The following is a 20,359-nucleotide window of genomic DNA, read 5'->3' on the forward strand; positions in this document are numbered from 1 at the left end:
GATTGACATGAGCATTACGATCCACCGAAATGGAAAGTGTGTGCATTATGATAAATATGTACGTTTGCCAGTATAAATGGCCCTGAAATTGTCCATTGACACAGACACGCAAGCATTTTTCATCCTCCTTCACCTCACCTCCCTTGTGATTGTTCCGTTCTGGGCGTACAGGGTTTTTTTTTAACAAATGTCTCTTGCAATCCCAATGCTTCTGCATCTCTGCCAAGTTTGTTTTAAATTAGATCAGCCACCCACTGGAACAAATGAGACAGTTTCACAAAATAAACTCTCAGAAATGCTGAATACAGTTTTGATGTCAGCATCATGGTGATGTTTAAAAATGAGAATGTAAAGCAAAACCATGTTAATTTTTCAACATAACCCCAAATTTTTATTGTAAATTTTCTCGTCTTCCTTCATTTCCTGAAGATATACAGACTCATCTTGTTGCTGTTGGAATAGAAGGACTGCCAGTGCTGAGAAAGCAAAACCTTTGTTCTTGGCAAAAGACGAATGTGTCCCTGTTCTATAGTGAAGTGACGCCATAGGATTGATAGACAAAACAGTTGTGGGACAGAATCCAATTGGCTGCCTTTTACTGACACTGGCAAAGTCCCAGGAAGCTTGGAACGCCGTTCTCTTAACGTACACAGCGATACTTCTCTTTACTCACCCCCACTCACTTCTTGTATTGCAACATGTCCCCATAAATGGAGTAGATTCCCCCCCCCCCCCCCCCCCCCCCCCGCCGCACCACCCCTCCATGTGCCATAAAGGATAGCAACTGAACCACTAAACCAAACCATGTGACCCTGAAGAGCACATTCCTACTATGCCAACAAGTTTTTTTTAAAAGTTGATTTATTAGTGTGACAAGTAGGCTCACATCAACACCGCAATGAAGTTACTGTGAAAATCCCCCAGTCGCCACACTCCGGCGCCTGTTCGGGTATACTGAGGGAGAATTTAGCATGGCCAATCCACCTAACCAGCACGTCTTTCGGTCTGTGGGAGGAAACCGGAGCATCCGGAGGAAACCCACGCACACACGGGGAGAGCATACAGACTCCGCACAGACAGTGACCCGAGCCAGGAATGTATAAACCTGACAGTGCTCTGTGGTGGTATGTGCACCTACGCCGCGTAAACAACTGGACCAATAGTTGTAAATCATTGTAATGTTGAAAATAAGACCTGGAGCACAAGATCAAGATTGGTTTTGATTAGAGTCATTATCGATGTGAAAGATGCATGTGTCTGTCGCTTGCTCATTCATATAGCATGGTTTTTGTGCACAAGTACATAACTCTGTTGTAGTTTTGTTTGATGGCCATTCACCTCGAGCTTGTACTGTACTGTTGGCAGTTCACACTCTGACATAGTTGAGGGAAAGGTTATTAGAGGATAGAAATTTTATAAAGTTCCCAGGATGAGGTTGGTATAGTACCACTATTGCTTTGTCCTGCATTAGTGTTGAATTCTAGATGTACTGTAGCTTCCGGGTTCGATTCCCGGCTTGGGTCATTGTCTGTGTGGAACTTGACCATTCTCCCCGTGTCTGCGTGGGTTTCCTCGGGATGCTCCGGTTTCCTCCCACAGTCCAAAGATGTGCAGGTTAGGTTGGTTGGCCATGCTAAATTGCCCCTTAGTGTCCTGGGACGTGTAGGTTAGAGGGATTAGTAGGGTAAATGTGTGGGGAAGTGAGATAAGGCCTAGGTGGGATTGTTGTCGATGCAGACTCGATGGGCCGAATGGCCTCCTTTTGCACTGTAGGGTTTCTATGATTTATGCTTATTTTCTTTTGCTTCAGGTGTGACTGATTTACAAGAATAGAAAGATGACTGATGCCAGTGAGATGTTGGCTGCTGCCTTGGAGCAAATGGATGGTATCATAGCAGGTAAGATATTATTCGGAATTACTGACTGATTTCAGTTTATACATTAAGACTTTTTTTTCTATGTGCCCATGTATTTATTTCTCAGCTTTGAATACAGCAACAAATAATTACCAGGGTATATTTGTGGAAAACATTTGCATCAGTGATTCATATAATTTGGATCAGTACGCTTGGATAAGAATCTTCCTTGTGAATACTATTGATTAGGAGCCCATGGAAAGTTTCCAGGTTTAAGATTGCTGATGAGATACCTGTGAGGGTAACAAGAAAATAGACAGAGAACAGCTCATTAATCAGACAAGGTAAACATATTATCTGTGTCTTATTTTAAAGCAAAACAATATTCCACGTTGGTACTGGAGCTCACTGCAGGCATTTACCCTGCATTAGCTTTGCAGAACGACACCAACAAATTATGGCAAATTATGTTAGAGTTGTATACAACGTTGGTTCGGCCGCAATTGGAATACTGTGTCCAGTTCTGGTCGCCACACTACCAGAAGGACATGGAGGCTTTGGAGAGAGTACAGAAAAGGTTTACCAGGATGTTGCCTGGTATGGAGGGTATTAGCTATGAGGAGAGATTGAATAAACTGGGATTGTTCTCCCTGGAAAGACAGAGGCTGAGGGGCGACCTGATAGAAGTTTATTAAATTATGTGAGGTATTGATAGGGTGAACAGTTGGAAGCTTTTTCCCAGGGCAGAAATGACAATTACAAGAGGGCACAAGTTCAAAGTGAGGGGGGAAAGGTTCAGTGGAGATGTGCAGGGGGAGTTTTTTACGCAGAGGGTGGTGGGGGCCTGGAATGCACTGCCAAGTGAGGTGGTTGAGGCAGATACATTAGTGACATTAAAGACTTATCTGGATAAACACATGAACAGATGGGGAACAGAGGGATACAAGCGGTTAGTCTAGATAGGACAATGTGATTGACGCAGGCTTGGAGGGCCGAAGGGCCTGTTCTGTACTGTTCTTTGTAGCAGCGCAGGTTCAATTTCCATACCTGCCAAGTTATTCATGACGGCCCCACCTTCTTAACTTTGCCCCTCTGAGGTGTGGTGACCCTTCAGCCCCCCGCCCCAGCCTATGATCATCTGGGACTATAGTGACTTTACCTTTTACCCTGAGTGCAGGGGCAGAACAGTTGCCCTGGAGAAGGCCCTGCCAGTATGCTTCACTCCAGCTTCAGGGTAGTCATTAATGCTATAGAATCAGCTTTGCACCAACACAGATTATAGGAGGAGTAGAAAGAGCTGAAAGAAAGTGCTTATGATGAAGCTGTACTGACTTCTATCTACCGTGCTTCCTGGCCAATGCTTTTTTGCTTAACTAATGCCATAAAAACAGCCAAATTGATTACTTGTGTTAATTGTGGGACTTCATTGTGTGTGCAAAGTGGCTGCTGTGTTTGTCTACGCTACAATGACTGCAGTTCAGAAATGTAATGCTTTGGGGCACCCTCAGGATGTGAATGTTATTTTCCTTTTTTCCCTGTCCCTTTTCCCCACCTTCCGTGTGTTAATGATTTTCCTCTGCTTCAACATTGTCCCTGCACTCTTGCGGTGACCTAACATAATGAGCTTGTTGGTGTGGCAATGATTGCGAGTCAGTGGTAACTCCAGGCTCTGATTTGCTAATGGGGAGGTTTTGTTTCAAATTATTTCTGGTCGCCACACTACCAGAAGGATGTGGAGGCTTTGGGGAGGGTACAGAAAAGATTTACCAGGATGTTGCCTGGTATGGAGGGCATTAGCTATGAGGAGAGGTTGGAGAAACTTGGTTTGTTCTCACTGCTACAACGGAGGTTGAGGGGCGACCTGATAGAAGTCTACAAGATTATGAGGGGCATGGACAGAATGGATAGTCAGAAGTTTTTTCCCAGGGTGGAAGAGTCAGTTACTAGGTGACATAGGTTTAAGGTGCGAGGGGCAAGGTTTAAAGGAGATGTACGAGGCAAGTTTTTTACACAGAGCGTGATGGATGCCTGGAACTTGCTGCCGGGGGAGGTAGTGGAAGCGGATACGATAATGAGTTTTAAGGGGCGTCTGGACAAATTCATGAATAGGATGGGAATAGAGGGATATGGTCCCCGGAAGGGTAGGGGGTTTTAGTTCAGTCGGGCAGCATGGTCGGTGCAGGCTTGGAGGGCCGAAGGGCCTGTTCCTGTGCTGTAATTTTCTTTGTTCTTTATTACCTGACCACAAATATCAGATTGGCGCGGTGATGTAATTGAGGATTTCCAGCAGGTAGGAAAAACATGCTTTTAAAAATTAATTAGTCTCTAGAAGTAAAAAGTTAAAGTTTATTTATTAGTCACAAGTAGGCTTACATTAACACCGCAATGAAGTTACTGTGAAAATCCCCTAGTTGCCACACTCCGGCGCCTGTTCGGGTAACACTGAGGGAGAATTTAGTATGGCCAATGCACCTAACCAGCACGTCTTTCGGACTGTGGGAGGAAACCGGAGCACCCGGAGGGAACCCACGCAGACACGGGGAGAACGTGCAGATTCCACACAGACAGTGACTCGAGGCCAGAATTGAACCCAGGTCCCTGGCACTGTGAGGCAGCAGCGCTAACCACTGTGCCACCATCCTGCCCATATTTGGCATTGCAAGTATAATTCTGTTGGGAAAAGCAATGAAAAGATTTCCTATTTGATTTTGTTTAAAAATGCTTAAAATTGAATAATCCTGACCTGAGGGGTAATCCAGGTAAACGAATTTCAGAAAAGCATAAAATGCTGGAAAATCTCAGCAGGTCTGATAGAATCCGTGGAGAGAGAATAAAGCTAACATTTTGAGTCTGTGTGGCACTGTCAGAACCGATGGAGTCATCCTGACTCGAAACGTTGGCTCTATTCTCTCTCCACAGATGCTGTCAGACCTGCTGAGATTTTCCAGCATTTTCTGTTATTGTTTCAGATTCCAGCACCCGTGGTATTTTGCTTTTAAACCAACCTCACATCTTTCTGATTTTAGAACAGAAATTTCTAAAATAGAGAGCCAGCCTGATGACATCTGTGAAGTGAACCGATAGGTTAATGCTTTGTCCAATCAGTTTCAATAAATGTAAAAGCTCACCTAGAATCCTTTTGGCCCCGTAAATATAAAATAAAACCTTTGTTGTAAGTACAAATTCGGTTTGTCCTGCCTCCAAATCTCTGAAACATCTCGGAACAATAATGTTTCTTCAATAATGATAACACCAGGTTAAAGTCCAACAGGTTTATTTGGAATCACGAGCTTTCGGAGCGCTGCTCCTTCATCAGGTGAGTGCCAGGTGAGCGTACTCACCTGATGAAGGAGCAGCGCTCCGAAAGCTCGTGATTCCAAATAAACCTGTTGGACGTTAACCTGGTGTTGTGAGACTACTTACTGTGCCCACCCCAATCCAACGCCAGCAACTCCACATCTTCAATAATGATATATCTCATTCACAAACGTTATTTTGTGATATTCCTTCACACCACTCGCAAGCCCAAAATAGCATGGCATCTGTTAATTTATTCTGTATTGTTTATCTATCCTTCTTTGGAGGCTTTGATTAGTTACATTTGTCATTTTACCACAACATTTAAAATTCTCTTCCTAATGAATTCAGGTTGCATTTATAATGCAGTTCAAATGATGTAAGATAATCAAATATTGGGTGCTGTTCTCAGGGTTTGTTGGTATAAAGAAACTTTACATTTCATGTGTATATGCTGTGGGAGCTCAGTGTCACAGCATCATTTACATTGAGGCTTTCAGGGTTTTGCTTCTGGTATGTTAGCCTGTGTAAAAGCTTTTTGCTTTGATTTATTATTGTCACATGTATTACTATACAGTGAAAAGTATTGTTTCTTGTGCACTATATGGACAAAGCATACCGTTCATAAAGAAGGAAAGGAGAGAGTGCAGAATGTAGTGTTACAGTCATTGCTAGGGTGTACAGAAAGATCAACTTAATGTGAGGTAGGCCCATTCAAAAGTCTGACAGCAGCAGGGAAGAAGCTGTTCTTGAGTCAGTTGGTACGTGACCTCAGACTTTTGTATCTTTTTCCCAAAGGAAGAAGGTGGAAGAGAGAATGTCCGGGGTGCGTGAGGTCCTTAATTATGCTGGCTGCTTTGCCGAGGCAGCGGGAAGTGAAGACAGAGTCAGTGGATGGGAGGCTGGTTTGCGTGATGGATTGGGCTACATTCATGACCCTTTGTAGTTTCTTGCGGTCATGGGCAGAGCAGGAGCCATACCAAGCTGTGATACAACCAGAAAGAATACTTTCTATGGTGCATCTGTAAAAGTTGGTGAGAGTTGTAACTGACATGCCAAATTTCCTTAGTCTTCTGAAAAAGTAGAGGTGTTGGTGGGCTTTCTTAACTAAAGTGTCGGCATGGGGGGACCAGGACAGGTTGTTGGTGATCTGGACACCTATCAGTGACTTGGTATTTCTAGGTAACTGCTCTTTAAGTGTTTCTTTGAAAGTGAACTTATTACGTATCTCTTCTGCTATTACCGACCAATCTCCAGTCCAAGAACCAGATATGAGTTGGCATCTCATTAAGATGTTCATGAGAGTTAACTTTTTCCCCCATTATTTTTTGACCAGGTTCAAAGACTTTAGACTACACAAATGGCCTATTCGACTGTCAGTCACCAAACTCCCCGTACATCGGTGGGCTGCGTGTATTACACCTAGTAGAAGACCTCCGTGGACTGCTGGAATTAATGGAGAGTGAGGAGAAGGATGGACTGCGGTGTCAGATACCAGACTCTACTGCAGAACTTCTAGGTGAATGGTTACAGAGCCACCTGGTGAGCAACTTGGAATAGATCATCTACTTTCACCTGTTCTGTTTTGTTTTTTTTTCCTCAATTCTTTAAGTTTCTCTGCTTTTGGTTTAATTTGCTCCTGGGAGATGGGTGTTGCAGGCAAAGCCAGCATTTGGTTTTGAAGCAAAACATTTATTTATTAGTCACAAGTAGGCTCACATTAACACTGCAATGAAGTTACTGTGAAAATCCTCTAGTCGCCACATTCTGGCACCTGTACGAGTACACTGAGGGAGAATTTAGCATGACCCATGCACCTAACCAGCACGTCTTTCAGTCTGTGGGAGGAAACCAGAACACCCAGAGGAAATCCACGTAGACATGGGGAGAACATGCAGACTCTGCACCGACGGTGATCCAAGCTGGGAATCGAACCCAAGTCCCTGGTGCTGTGAGGCAGCAGTGCTAACCACTGTGCCACCCGTACACATCTTGGGACACTAAGGGGCATAACAGCAAGGTCAATCCATCTAACCTGCATGTCGTTGGAGTGTGGGAGGAAACTGGAGCACCCGGAGGAAATCCACGCAGACACGGAGAACGTGCAGACTCCACACAGGCAGTGACCCAAGCCGCACATCGAACCCGGGTCCCTGGCGCTGAGAGGCAGCAGTGCTAACCACTGTGCCACCATTCCATCCCTGTTCTTGAATACGTCAACTCACTCGTAGCGAAATGATGAAAAGTCGTCACACGTTGTTGATTGGAAGGGCTTGTCTTTGAAGTGGTTGTCCAGTTTTGTTAAGCGGCTCACCCCTCACAGCAGCCATGGAATTACTGCATTCATTTATTTTACGTTTAAAAGCATTTGGTGGGTTGCTGCTCCTTGATATTCAACTTTGCCCACTCCCCCAGTGGTTCAACAGTGGACCTTCATTCAGCTAACCCCTACCCCACCCTTCTCTACAACCTCAATAATCACTTAAGCTACTAAATCCTGAACCTGTTGAATCAAAGGGGAATAAGTGCAACCCTCTTCTGGATTCCTCAGTGAAGATCTTGCCTGAGCATTGCAGCTGCTGTTTCCTTTGCTTTCTAAGTTTTAGCTTTTTTTAAATTTGAGCTCGTTTATAAGTGTAAACAGCTCTCGCAGTCACTGCAGGCTAAGATAATTTGACTGCTGGTCGCAACTGTAAACATCAATTTCATATTTGGGAAGTAACTTTATACACACACACACACACACACACACACACACACGCACGCTTCACCTCGGGTGACCTGTCCCAAGAGGATGTGAGTCATAGGTGGGTCCTTGAGTGTTGGTGCCAGAACTACAGTTAACGGTGGGTTTATTGCTTTGATAATCTTCCCAGCAGCAATCAGCAACTCTGATTAGGTTGCAGTGTGACATTGCAGCACCAATCGTCTTAGAAACATAAAAGCTAGAAGCAGGAGGAGGCCATTCAGCCCTTCAAGCCTACCTCACCATTCATCTTGAGCAGGGCTGATCATCAAATTCAATTCCTCTCTCTCTCCCCCCCCATCCCCCATTATCTCTTGATCCCTTTAGCCCCAAGAGCTATACCTAATTTCAAAGTTTATTTATTAGTCACAAGTAAGGCTCACATTAACACTGCAATGAAGTTACTGTGAAATTCCCCTAGTCGCCCAGTCCGGCGCCTGTTCGGGTCAATGCACCCTAACCAGCACGTCTTTCAAACTGTGGAAGGAAACCGGAGCACCCGGAGGAAACCCACGCAGACACGGGGAGAACATACAAACTCCATACAGACAGTCTCCCAAGCCGGGAATTGAACCCGGCTCCCTGGCGCTGTGAGGCAGCAGTGCTTGCCACCGTGCCGCCCACATTTCTTGAAATCAGACATTTGTGCCTCAACTACTCTTTGTTGGAGTAAATTCCACACATTCACCACCCTCTGGGTAAAGAAATTTCTCCTCAACCTCAGTTCTAAAAGGCTTACCCCTTATCCTCAAACTATAACCACTAGTTCTGGATTCCCCCACCATTGGGAACATTCTTTCTGAATCTACCCTGTTAGAATTTTATACGTTTCTGTGAGATCCCCTCTCACTCTTCTGACCTCCAGTGAATATAACCCTAACCCACTTAGTCTCTCCTCGTATGACAGACCTGCCGTCCCAGGAGTCAGCCGGGTAAACCTTCGCTGTACTCCCTCTGTAGCAAGGACATCCTTCCTCAGATAAGGACACCGAAACCGATTTTCCAGTGGGACCTGTCCAGTGGTTCAGCTTTATAATTCTAATCTATTTCACCCTTTCTGATTTAATTTACCGTTTGGTGCGCTGCTGTCCATTCTGTGAAATCTTTTCTTTGCTCGCTGATCAGAGGAAGCATGCAGGAGGAACGAAGCTTGCATTTGTACGCGACCTTTCACGTCCTCGTATTTTACTTCAAATAAATCAGCTGTCAGATGGGGTGGTGACAAGCCAGACTGTAAGTTATAAATCTGATTTCTGCCAAGTTAGCTGGGGCAACAGCTTGGGCATCATACTTAGCTGTGGCACTACTGAACTGTTAAAGCAGAAATTATAATGTGGTTTACTTAAATGAGAACAGACTGGCTGTTTGGCAGAGCACTCCGTGTTGGTGTTTGGACACCATTATGAATAGCCCTAATCCACTCATCCTGCTCTTATTTGCTATTTTCAGCCATCTATCTAACCTATTCTATAATATTGGTCAGGATTAGCTTTAGGCACAACTCAAAACAAAGAACAAAGAACAATACAGCACAGGAACAGGCCCTTCGGCCCTCCAAGCCCGCGCCGCTCCCCGGTCCAGGATTGAATCCTGAATCCAGGATCCCCGCCCAATTTTCCAGCCTATCTACATACCAATATCCTATCCACCGAGCTGTCCCCCACAGCTACGATGCTTTGTTCATTACAACCTATTAACTCACCCCCACCCCCCCATTCCAGACCATGTGATCTCCAGGGAGAGGCGAAAACCCAGAGTGAAAAACCCCAGGGCCAATATGGGGAAAACAAAATCTGGGAAATTCCTCTCCGACCCCCTGAGGCGATCGAAACGAGTCCAGGAGATCACAATGGCCCTGATCGGAAAATGCTTCCCAACCCTAGTCATTTCCACTTCCACGAGAAACAAGGAACAATTAGCCCGCGCCGCTCCCTGGTCCAAACTAGACCACTCTTTTGTATCCCTCCATTCCCACTCCGTTCATATAGCTGTCTAGATAAGTCTTAAACGTTCCCAGTGTGTCCGCCTCCACCACCTTGCCCGGCAACACATTCCAGGCCCCCACGACCCTCTGTGTGAAATATGTCCTTCTGATATCTGTGTTAAACCTCCCCCCCCTTCACCTTGAACCTATGACCCCTCGTGAACGTCACCACCGACCCGGGGAAAAGCTTCCCACCGTTCACCCTATCTATGCCTTTCATAATCTTATACACCTCTATTAAGTCTCCCCTCATCCTCCCCTCCCCTCATACTGTAGTAGCTTTGCATTCTGCTTTCTTTCCCTGCTACCCATCTTTCTGTTCAATCTTAGAGATCTCATGTTCGCTCTATTCTACACCGCTCGATCACTGCAGGACATCTTGATTTGATTTATTATTATCACATGTATTAGTATACAGTGAAAGGTATTGTTTCCTACACGCTATACAGACCAAGCATACTGTACTTTTTTTTTACACAGAGGGTGGTGGGTGCCTGGAACTCGCTGCCGGGGGAGGTAGTGGAAGCAGATACGATAGTGCGTTTTAAAGGGCATCTGGACAAATACATGAATAGGATGGGAATAGAGGGATATGGTCCCCGGAAGGGTAGGGGGTTTTAGTTCAGTCGGGCAGCATGGTCGGTACAGGCTTGGAGGGCCGAAGGGCCTGTTCCTGTGCTGTAATTTTCTTTGTTCTTTGTTCTTCTACATGGCAAAGGAAAGGAGAGAGTGCAGAATGTACTGTTACAGTCATAGCGAGGGTGTAGAGAAAGATCAACTTAATATAAGGTAGGTCCATTCAAAAGTCTGACAGCAGCAGGGAAGAAGCTGTTCTTGAGTCGGTTGGTATGTGACCACAGACTTTTGTATCTTTTTCCCGATGGAAGAAGGTGGAAGGGAGAATGTCCAGGATGCATGGGGGTCCTTAATTATGCTGGCTGCTTTTCCGAGGCTGCGCGAAATGTAGACAGAGTCAATGGATGGGATACCGATCTGTGGGGCGGCATGGTGGTTAGCACTGCTGCCTCACCGCCAGAGACCTGGGTTCAATTCCGGTCTCGGGTCACTGTGTGGAGTTTGCACGTTCTCCCTATGTCTGCGGGGGTTTCCTCCGGGTGCTCCGGTTTCCTCCCACAGTCCAAAGATGTGCAGGTTAGGTGGATTGGCCGTGCTAAATTGCTGCTTCAGGGAGTGTCAGGGAGACTAGCAGGGTAAATACGTGGGGTTATGGGGATAGGGCCTGCGTGGGATTGTTGGCGGTGTAGGCTCGATGGGCTGAATGGCCTCCTTCTACACTGTGAGGATTCAATGATCTCAAAGGGCTGACTTTCAAAGTGAAGTCAATTTGCTTTCAGCAAGGTCCCACCACCAGCGATGAGGTAAATGAAGTGTTAGTGTTGCTTGAAGGAGGGAAGGTTGGTTAGCACACAGGGAGAGCTTCAGTGAGTGCCATTCACTGAACAGGCAGACAGTTTCACATCATCTCTGTAGGGCAGAATGCAATGTGTTTGTATGGTATATGCACAAATGTATGAAGATTAAGAATTAAAGTTTATTGATTAGTGTTACTAGTAGGCTTACATTAACACTGCAATGAAGTTACTGTGAAAATCCCCTAGTCGCCCACACTCCGGCGCCTGTTCGGGGTACACTGAGGGAGAATTTAGCATGGCCAATGCACCCTAACCAGCACATCTTTCGGACCCTGTGGGAGGAAACCGGAGCACCCGGAGGAATCCCACGCAGACACGGGGAGAACGTGCAAACTCCACACAGTGACCCAAGCTGGGAATCGAACCCGGGTCCCTGGCGCTCTGAGGTAGCAATGCTAACCACTGCGCCGCCCTTATAATTATATGTTATACTGGAGCTGAAGCCAAATACAAATTTCTACTTTCGCATGGACAATAAAGTTCTATTCTATTCTCTATAAGATGGCACCTTCAGCAAAACAGTGCTCACTTTGGCACTAGGCTGTCAGTCTACATTATGCTCAAATCCGTAAATGAGACGTGGAAGTGAATGCCCTTTCATGTGTGGCAGTGAGTGCCCAGCGTGGCACGTCCTGGTGGCTGCTTTTATCCCCATTGTTCCAGTGCAGTGGAGAGACTCTGATCAGACACTGCCATCCTGTGGTGATTGCATACTATTGCTGGCCAACATACACATGGATTTGGCCAAACCATGTCAAAGTGTGAAGGAGCCTTTTTTTTGTATGTATTCAGTGCATATTAAAATTAAGTTACTTGTAGTAACAAGTGAAGCTAGCAAGGTAATTAATGAAGCTGCGATGGGGACGGGGAGCAGAAGGAAGACAGGAAATTAAAACTTGCAGTCTTAACTTTCAGCTGTGTTGTGCCACCATCGCTGTGAAGTCAGAATTATTACAAGACAATTCTATTAATTCGGTTCCTGTTATAAATGTATACCTCCAGGTGTAATCATTAGAGATACAAAACCAAGGATGTGCACTTAAAAATGGAGACTACATGTGACCTGATTCAGTGATCCTCTACCTTACATGCCCCCTCGCCCCACAACAAACCCCCATTCCATCTGAATGCCATATGAGATTGACAAATTCCCAACTTATTTCTTTGTACGCATCCTTGCACATTTACGAACAATGTGAATGCTTTAAAGTTAACACAGGAAAGTCCCAAAAGGGTGTATGTGTACTGTGCAAGACAGCAACTGATGTGATAGTTGGTTACGTGACCGAATCTTTCGGATTGGTGCAGAGCCTTGAATCAGATTATCATTTGCCTCCCATGTTTACATTGGATTCCAAATGGGCAGCATTCCTCTCTGAAAGAATTCCTTTGAACCTGATCGTGCAACCCTGTTTGACCCAAGTGGTACCGAGTGAACCGTAAGTTATTCATTGTGGCTTAATGTTGCTGCAGCTGATTTCTCACTGCACGATATCGAGATTGATTCCGGAGCTGAGAGGGTTGGCTTATGAGGAGAGACTGAGTAGACTGGGGCTATGCGCATTGGAATTCAGAAGAATGAGGGGAGATCTTATAGAAACCTATAAGATTATGAAGGGAATAGATAAGATAGAAGCAGGGAAGTTGTTTCCACTGACAGGTGAAACTAGAGGAGGCATAGCCTCAAAGTAAGGGGGAGAAGATTTCGGACTGAGTTGAGGAGGAACTTCTTCACACAAAAAGGGTTGTGAATCTGTGGAATTCCCTGCCCAGTGAAGCAGTTGAGGCTACCTCATTGAATGTTTTTAAGGCAAGGATAGATAGATTTTTGAACAGTAAAGGAATTAAGGGTTATGGTGAGCGGGCGGGTAAGTGGAGCTGAGTCCACAAAAAGATCAGCCATGATCTTATTGAATGGCGGAGCAGGCTCGAGGTGCCTGATGGCCTACTCTTGCTCCTAGTTCTTATGTTCTTATGTTGGATAGGCTTGGGTTGTTTTCGTAGGAGCAGAGAAGACTGAGGGGCGACCTGATCGAGGTGTACAAGATTATGCGGGGCGTGGACAAAGTGGATAAGGAGCAGCTGTTGCCCTTAGTTGAAGGGTCAGTCACGAGGGAACGTAGGTTCAAGGTGAGGGGCAGGAGGTTTAGGGAGGATGTGAGAAAAAGCTATTTTACCCAGAGTCTGGAATGCACTGCCTGGGAGGGTGGTAGAGGGGAGTTGCCTCACATCCTTTAAAAAGTAAAGTTAAAGTTTTTTTATTACTCACAAATAGGCTTACATTGATATTGCAATAAAGTTACTGTGAAAATCCCCTAGTCACCACACTCCGGCACCTGTTGAGGGAGAATTTAGCATGTCCAGTGCACCTAACCAGCATATCTTTCGGAATGTGGGAGGAAACCGGAGGAAACCCACGCAGGCATGGGGGGGAAAGTGCAGACTCCGTACAGACAGTAACTTAAGCCAGGAGTTGAACCCAGGTCCCTGCTGTGAGGCAGCAGTGCTAACCACCGTGCCAGTACCTGGATGAGCACTTGGCACATCATAACATTCAGGGCTATGGGCCAAGTGCTGGCAGATGGGATTAGGTGAGAGTTCAGGTGTTTCTAATGTGTCAGTGCAGACTCGATGGGCCGAAGGGCCTCTTCTGCGCTGTATGATTCTATGAATGCTTTCATTAGCATTGCTACTGGACAAACAGTAAGGAAACACTTTCAGGTAGAAGTCAGTAAAGCATAGGCAGTGCTCAGTGAAATCTATTATTAGATATACTAGCGAGTCTAAAATGTCAGCAGCCATTCAGCCCATCTCAATTCATCCATCCAGAAATAATCTATAGTTTTATACTTTACAGCGTTCAGATGCTTTGTGAATGATTCCAGGATTTTTATTTCCACTACTCTGTCCCAGTTTTAATCATGATGTGGAGATGCCGGCGTTGGACTGGGGTAAACACAGTAAGAGTTTTAACAGCACCAGGTTAAAGTCCAACAGGTTTATTTGGTAGCAAATGCCATTGGCTACCAAATAAACCTGTTGAACTTTAACCTGGTGTTGTTAAAACTCTTACCCAGTTTTAAGCACTCATTGATCAGATCAGTCCTGATCTCCTTGAATGGCAGAGCAGACTCGATGGGAAAAATGGACTACTTCTGCTCGTATGTATACTGGTCTTATCGAGAACTTTCTGATGTCCAAAATTTGCCTTCAACTAGTTTGAATTGTGTCCCTGTCTTCTTAGCCTTGGCCGTTGAGGGAAGCCTGAGACGTCCTGGTGTTTAGGGTTTTGAAGATAATTTTCTGAAGCTACTCCTCCATACTGTACCATAATTTCAGTGTCGCTTTGGGACGGAATGTGTGCCGGTGAGTGGGGGAGCTTAAAGTGTTATTCTTGAAGTCTAGTCTGTAATTAGCAGCAACTGGAGAGCACTGTGTAAGTAGACTAAGTTTATTTATTTCTTCCAGCCTTAGGCAGGGTAAATACACTCTGCTGAGAGAGCTGAGTAGTTAATTAGCTAGCTGATTGAATAGTGTTTCTTTCGCTCCGGTTTACTGTAAATTCAAGGTTTTTCAGTGCAGCTAAGGCAAATGAGTGCAGGTTTGAAACTGAGTGCATGCCTGGGAGTTTAGGGAGTTGGGGAGGAGGTGTTCCTTTTCTTTCCATTTGCTTTTTCTGCATTTTTCACCCTGTAGGAATTGCTTCTTAATCTACTACCGGGAAAGGAGCTAGCTGTTTGGTGAGTATCTGCAAGTGGTGAAGGTCTATTCTGGTCCTAAGGTTCAAAATAATATACAATAGTGGTAACTTTAATAAAATATATAAAAAAGGAGGGGCAAAAGTGAATAATTAATTAAACATATTAAGGACGGAAGGGCAGATACTGTGTTAAGGCTGCAGCATGTGGGACCTCCTGGATGTCAGTGAGACTCGGGGCAAACACATCTGCTGTAACTATCTGTGGTTTGAAGAGCTTTGGCTCAGTGTCATTGAGTTGCAGTCACTGCATCAGGGAGGGGGAAAGTTACCTGGATGTTTTGTACCAGGAGGCAGTCACACCGCCTAGGATAGAGTCTTCTGATTTGGTCAGTGGTCAGTTACAGGAGGGTGTGACTGTGGGTGGGGCAGGTAAGGGAACACAGCGTGCAGGATCCTCAATCTTTGCAATGGTCCAAAGAGTTTTGAGGTACTTTTTGGCTTGTTTGAATGAGAACAGAGATTGACTGAAATGGCCATGGCATCTTGGTACAGGAAACCATTCATGTGGGGAGCCAAAAGGAATGTAGTGGTAATTGGGGGCAAAAGTGACGCTGTTCTCAGCAGCAAAGAGCAAGAGTCTAGATGGCTGTGTTGCCTGCCTGGTGCCAGGGTTCAGGACACCTGTCCAAGGGTGGAGAGGAACTTGCAGTGGGAGGGGGACAATTAGTAGCTGTGTCATTGAAAGGATAGATGTGGCAAGTGTAGAGAGGAATTTATCTACTGTCACACCAAAGGGCATACGAGGTGTCTGCAGATTTGGAAGATTATCCCCAGTCTAGTACAAAGTGTGAAGTGTGTTTATGTAGGGATATTTCTAACGGACATCACAATGAACTGAATTATGTTGATGGATATGAAATGCTAGTCATTGCCCTTTGTGAGGAGAGTCCACATTAGCTGAGGATCTCCATGCTCTGGGCAGTCTGTAGGACCAGCACATGATGAACTAAAACTGCTTTCTGCTGGGTTTGTGGGACTGAATGTGAAATTGCAAGCCACCTTGAGTCAGGAGGTACAGGGAATATTTACCTCTGTAGATAGAGGATGATGTAATGTCTGAGAGTAAGTACTCGATAATGTGAAATGGTACTGAACTAGTTAAGGCAATTCAGCAATGATGATGGAATAATTGGAAGCAATTGAGCACAACAATCTATTTTGGATGTGTACTTATGGCTTTGTTTCATAACAGTTAAATGTCATGATGTGTTGATTGGTTTTCACTACAATTGATTGGTTACACTCTTGACCTTTGTTGCATCACTGTGAGTTACTGATATGAATGACGTGTAATGATCAAAGGGAAAAGTGGTATTTAAGTGTGAGCAAATCACTCAGTAGGAATGCTTTCTGAAAGCTCCAAGACTGTTAACGTTAGTGAAAGCAATGTGCATGTCTTTTGCTAACTAATTTTAAAGAGGGGTTTAATTCTATAAGAGAAATATTGGTTCGAACTAAGTGATAGGTTAGCAGTTAAGAATTGTATCTTGCCATGTTTAAGTATTGTTCCATTGTTAAAGGTTAAGCTAATTCATTTGTTATAGTTAAACTGTGTTGTCAAAGTTTGTTTTGGTCGAAGTTCCCTAGTTTGTTAGTAGAATTGTGCCTGGAGTGAATATCCTATCCTCACAATGTCAAAATAGAAAAATTGTTGGACTCTAGCCTGGCTTCATAATATACCTTTGGATTTCTAATCTGGTACCCGAACACTTATAAATGTTAGTGGTCGTGGGTTTGGAAGGTACTGTCTAAGGAACCTTGGTGAGTTGTTACATTGCATTTTGTAGATGGTACACACTGCTGCTACTGTGCAACAGTGGTGAAGGGAGTGAATATTTGTGGCTGGGGTGCCAATCAAGTGGAATGCATTGTCGTGGATAGTGTCAAGCTTCTTGTGTTGAAGCTGCACTCATCTAGGTAAGTGACCATTCAACTCCTGAGTTGTGCCTTCTAGATGGTGGACAGGCTTTGGGGAGTCAGGAGATGAGTTACTCTTTACCAAGTTCCCAGACCCTGACTTCTTGTACCACAGCATTTATCTGGTTTGTTTGGTCAATGGTGGTACTCAGGATGTTGATAATGGGGGATTCCGCAATGGTAATGCCATTGAGTGTCAAGGGGTGATGGTCTCTTGTTGGAGATGGTCATTGCTTGACACTTGTGTGGCACGAATGTTGCTTTCTAATCGTCATCCCAAGTTTGGATATTGTCCAGGTCATGCTGCATTTGGACATGGACGGCTTCAGTATCTGAGGAGTTGTGAATGGTGCTGACCATTGTGCAATCGTCAGCAAACATCCCCAATTTTGACCTTATGATGGAAGAAAGGTCATTGATGAAGCAGCTGAAGATGGTTGGGCCTAGTACACTCCCCTGAGGACTACCTGCCAGTGATTCATTGAACTAAGATGATTGACAGCCATCCTTCATGCTAGGCATAATCCTAAACAGTGGAGTTTTTCCCCCAATTCCCATTGACTCCAGTTATGCTGGGGCTTCTTGATGCCATACTTGGTCAAATGCTGCTTTGATTTCAACCTTGCCTCTGGAGCTCTTTTGTCCATGTTTGAACCAAGGCTGTAATGAGGTCAGTTGCTGAGTGACCCAAAACTGAGCACGGATGAGTAGAGTATTACTAAGTAAGTACCACTTGATGGCACTGTTGATGATCCCTCCCATCACTTTATGGATGATCGAGAGGTGACTGATGGGGTGTAATTGGCTGGGTCCAATTTGTCCTGCTTTCTATGGACGGGATATGATTGGACATTTTCCATATTGCTGCATTGATGCCAGTCTTGTAGCTGTACTGGCACAGCTTGACACGTTCTGGAGCACATCTTCAATAGTGCCAGAATATTCAGGACCCATAGCCTTTGCAGTACTCAGTGCCATAAGCTGTTTCTTGACATGATGTGGAGTTAATCAAATTGACTGAAGACTAACATCTGTGATGCTGGGGACCTCCGGAGGAGGCAGAGATGGATCATCCAACTTGGCATTTGTGGCTGAAGACTTACAAATGTTTCAGCCATACCTTTTGCACTGATTTGTTAGGCTCCTCCATCATTGAGGATGCGGATATTTGTGGAGTTGCCGCCTCCAGTGAATGTCTTCCACCATTCATAACTAGATTTGGCAGGGCTACAGAGCTTGGATCTGATCTAAGATCTTGGTTCTTTCACCACTGCCGCAGACCCAGTCTAGCTGCTATGTCCGTTAAGACTTGGCAAACTCGGTCTATGGTAATACAACCAAACCACTCTTGGCGATGAACATTGAAGTCCCCTACCAGAGTATATCGGTGCCTTACCACCCTTTTCCTGTAAGTGATGTTCAACATGGAGGAGAACTGATTGATCAGCTAAGGGAGGGCAGTACGTGATAACCGTGCCCATGTGTTATTTGATGCCATGAGACCTCATGGGATCTGAAGTCGATGTTGAGGATGCCCAGGGCAATGCCCTCACCATCTCTGCTGAGTTTGTCCTGCTGGTGGGGAAGGACATACCAAGTGGTGGTGGGTCTGGGATATTATCTATAAGTTATGATTATCAGTATGACTGTCAGTCTGTGACTAGTCTGTGGGACAGTTCTTGCAATTTTGGCACAAGCCCCAGATGTTAATAAGGGGGACTTAGCAGGGTTGACAGAGCTGAGTGTGCAGTTGTCATTTCTGGTGCCTAGTTCGATACCAGGTAGTCCATCCAGTTTCATTCCTTTTTAGATCTCTGAGCGGTTTGATGCAACTAAGTGACTTGGCATTTAAGAATCAACCATATTACTGGGAGTCTGGAGTCACATGTAGACCAGACCAGATAGAGATGGCAGATTTCCTCCCCTAAAGGGTTTGGTGACCCGGGTAGGTTTTTACGAGAATCAGCAATGTTTTCATGGTAATCATTAGACTACTAATTCCACCATCTGTCATGATAGGATTCTGATCTGGGTGTCCAGGGCCCTGCCCTGAGTCTCTGGATTACAAGTCCAGTGACAATACCACTACATTATCATCTCCCCATACTGCTGGCGTGGGGGGGAGCGGGGGGGTGTTATCCCTTGACCTGAGCCTGACTGTGGTTATGTAAATAAATGCATGATACCTCTAGCAGCAATGACCAGTTCATCTCCTTCTGGTGGCCGAGAGAGAAAGATAAACTATGGCACTGAGTGAACTCCCCTGTTCGTCCTAGAATAGTGTCCTGGGACCTTTCACTTGATCCCATCCAAAAGGCAGCACCTCTGACAATACAGCACTCCTGCTTCTCGGCCTAGATTGTGCTCAAATCCATAAACTGGTAGCCATGACTATTTGACTTCCAAGTGAGGATGCAACCAGCTGAGTTAAGCTGACTTATTAATACACACACACTCAAAACACGTGCACTTTTGGCAGCTTGAAGAGAATTTGGAAGTTGTTGCTGTATCATACCATTACCAATTCCAGTTGAATGCTGCAAGATTGTTCAAGGTTCAACTAAAACAATTCTGCATTGGAGACTACAGCCCATTTGGCCTAACAACAGTCTTCTGGCAAATGCTGGAACCTGTTATGCCAATGTGTGGCTTATAAACATCGAGTGTTTAGAACTAAATATATTCTGATATTTTGCTGCAAACCTGGTAACTGCACAAATTATCTCTGTGGGATCGTGATATGTTAAAACAAGGTAGCCATTCGGGCCATCAGATCTCTGCTGGTTCTTTTGCCCAAATTTTTTTATTGAATGAAAATTTCATAATCTGTTATGGTCGGATTCGAACCTGGGTCCCCATAGCATTACCCTGGGTTTCTGGATTACTACTAGTCCAGTGACAAAGCCACTGCGCCATCGCCTTCCTGGGATTTTATGGTTCACATGAGCAGGCTCATCTAAACACACTCTTGCTTCCATACCCTTTCATAATCCTCGTTAGTTACGATTTAATTCTCCTTTTGAAAATGATTTACTGTCTCTTTTTCTCTCTCTCTCAAGATGGCACCAAAGCGAGGCGACTTCCTGCAAACTGTACCCAGTATACCTTCTAATTCAATCTTTTACTTTTTTAATGACATTGTGGAGTAGAGAAGTCCACACTGTGACTCCTTGTAAATTCTGCAGATAGAGTGGACCAAATCAATATATATAGTTTTAGTTGGAGTAATTTTAGTTGGTGTAAAGTTAGATGCATATTCAAGGTGCTTGGTAGAAGGATTAGAGGGGATATGAGGAGGCATCTGGAATTCAATGAGGTTAAACCTGGTGCAATTTTTCAAAGCCATCTGGGCCTTTTAGCTAAGAT

The 20,359-nt window shown here is 44.9% G+C and overlaps 1 protein-coding gene across 19 annotated transcripts in view; it reads left to right on the plus strand.

Moving 5' to 3' along the window:
- Window positions 1-20,359, plus strand: part of ppfibp1b (PPFIA binding protein 1b) — a 164,435-nt gene that overhangs the window by 69,254 nt on the left and 74,822 nt on the right. For 17 of the 19 annotated variants that reach the window (XM_078219586.1, XM_078219587.1, XM_078219583.1 and 14 more), the window contains exons 2-3: window positions 1,811-1,898; window positions 6,490-6,695. In XM_078219586.1, coding sequence (XP_078075712.1) covers window positions 1,838-1,898; window positions 6,490-6,695 — 267 coding nt within the window. In that variant the 5' untranslated portion in view covers window positions 1,811-1,837. Of the gene's footprint in view, window positions 1-1,810; window positions 1,899-6,489; window positions 6,696-14,124; window positions 15,057-20,359 lie in introns of those variants that run through there. The other 2 variants (XM_078219588.1, XM_078219589.1) reach the window with 2 other exon arrangements.

This window comes from Mustelus asterias, chromosome 9 (genome assembly GCF_964213995.1).
Source record: "Mustelus asterias chromosome 9, sMusAst1.hap1.1, whole genome shotgun sequence".
NCBI lineage: Eukaryota > Metazoa > Chordata > Chondrichthyes > Carcharhiniformes > Triakidae > Mustelus > Mustelus asterias.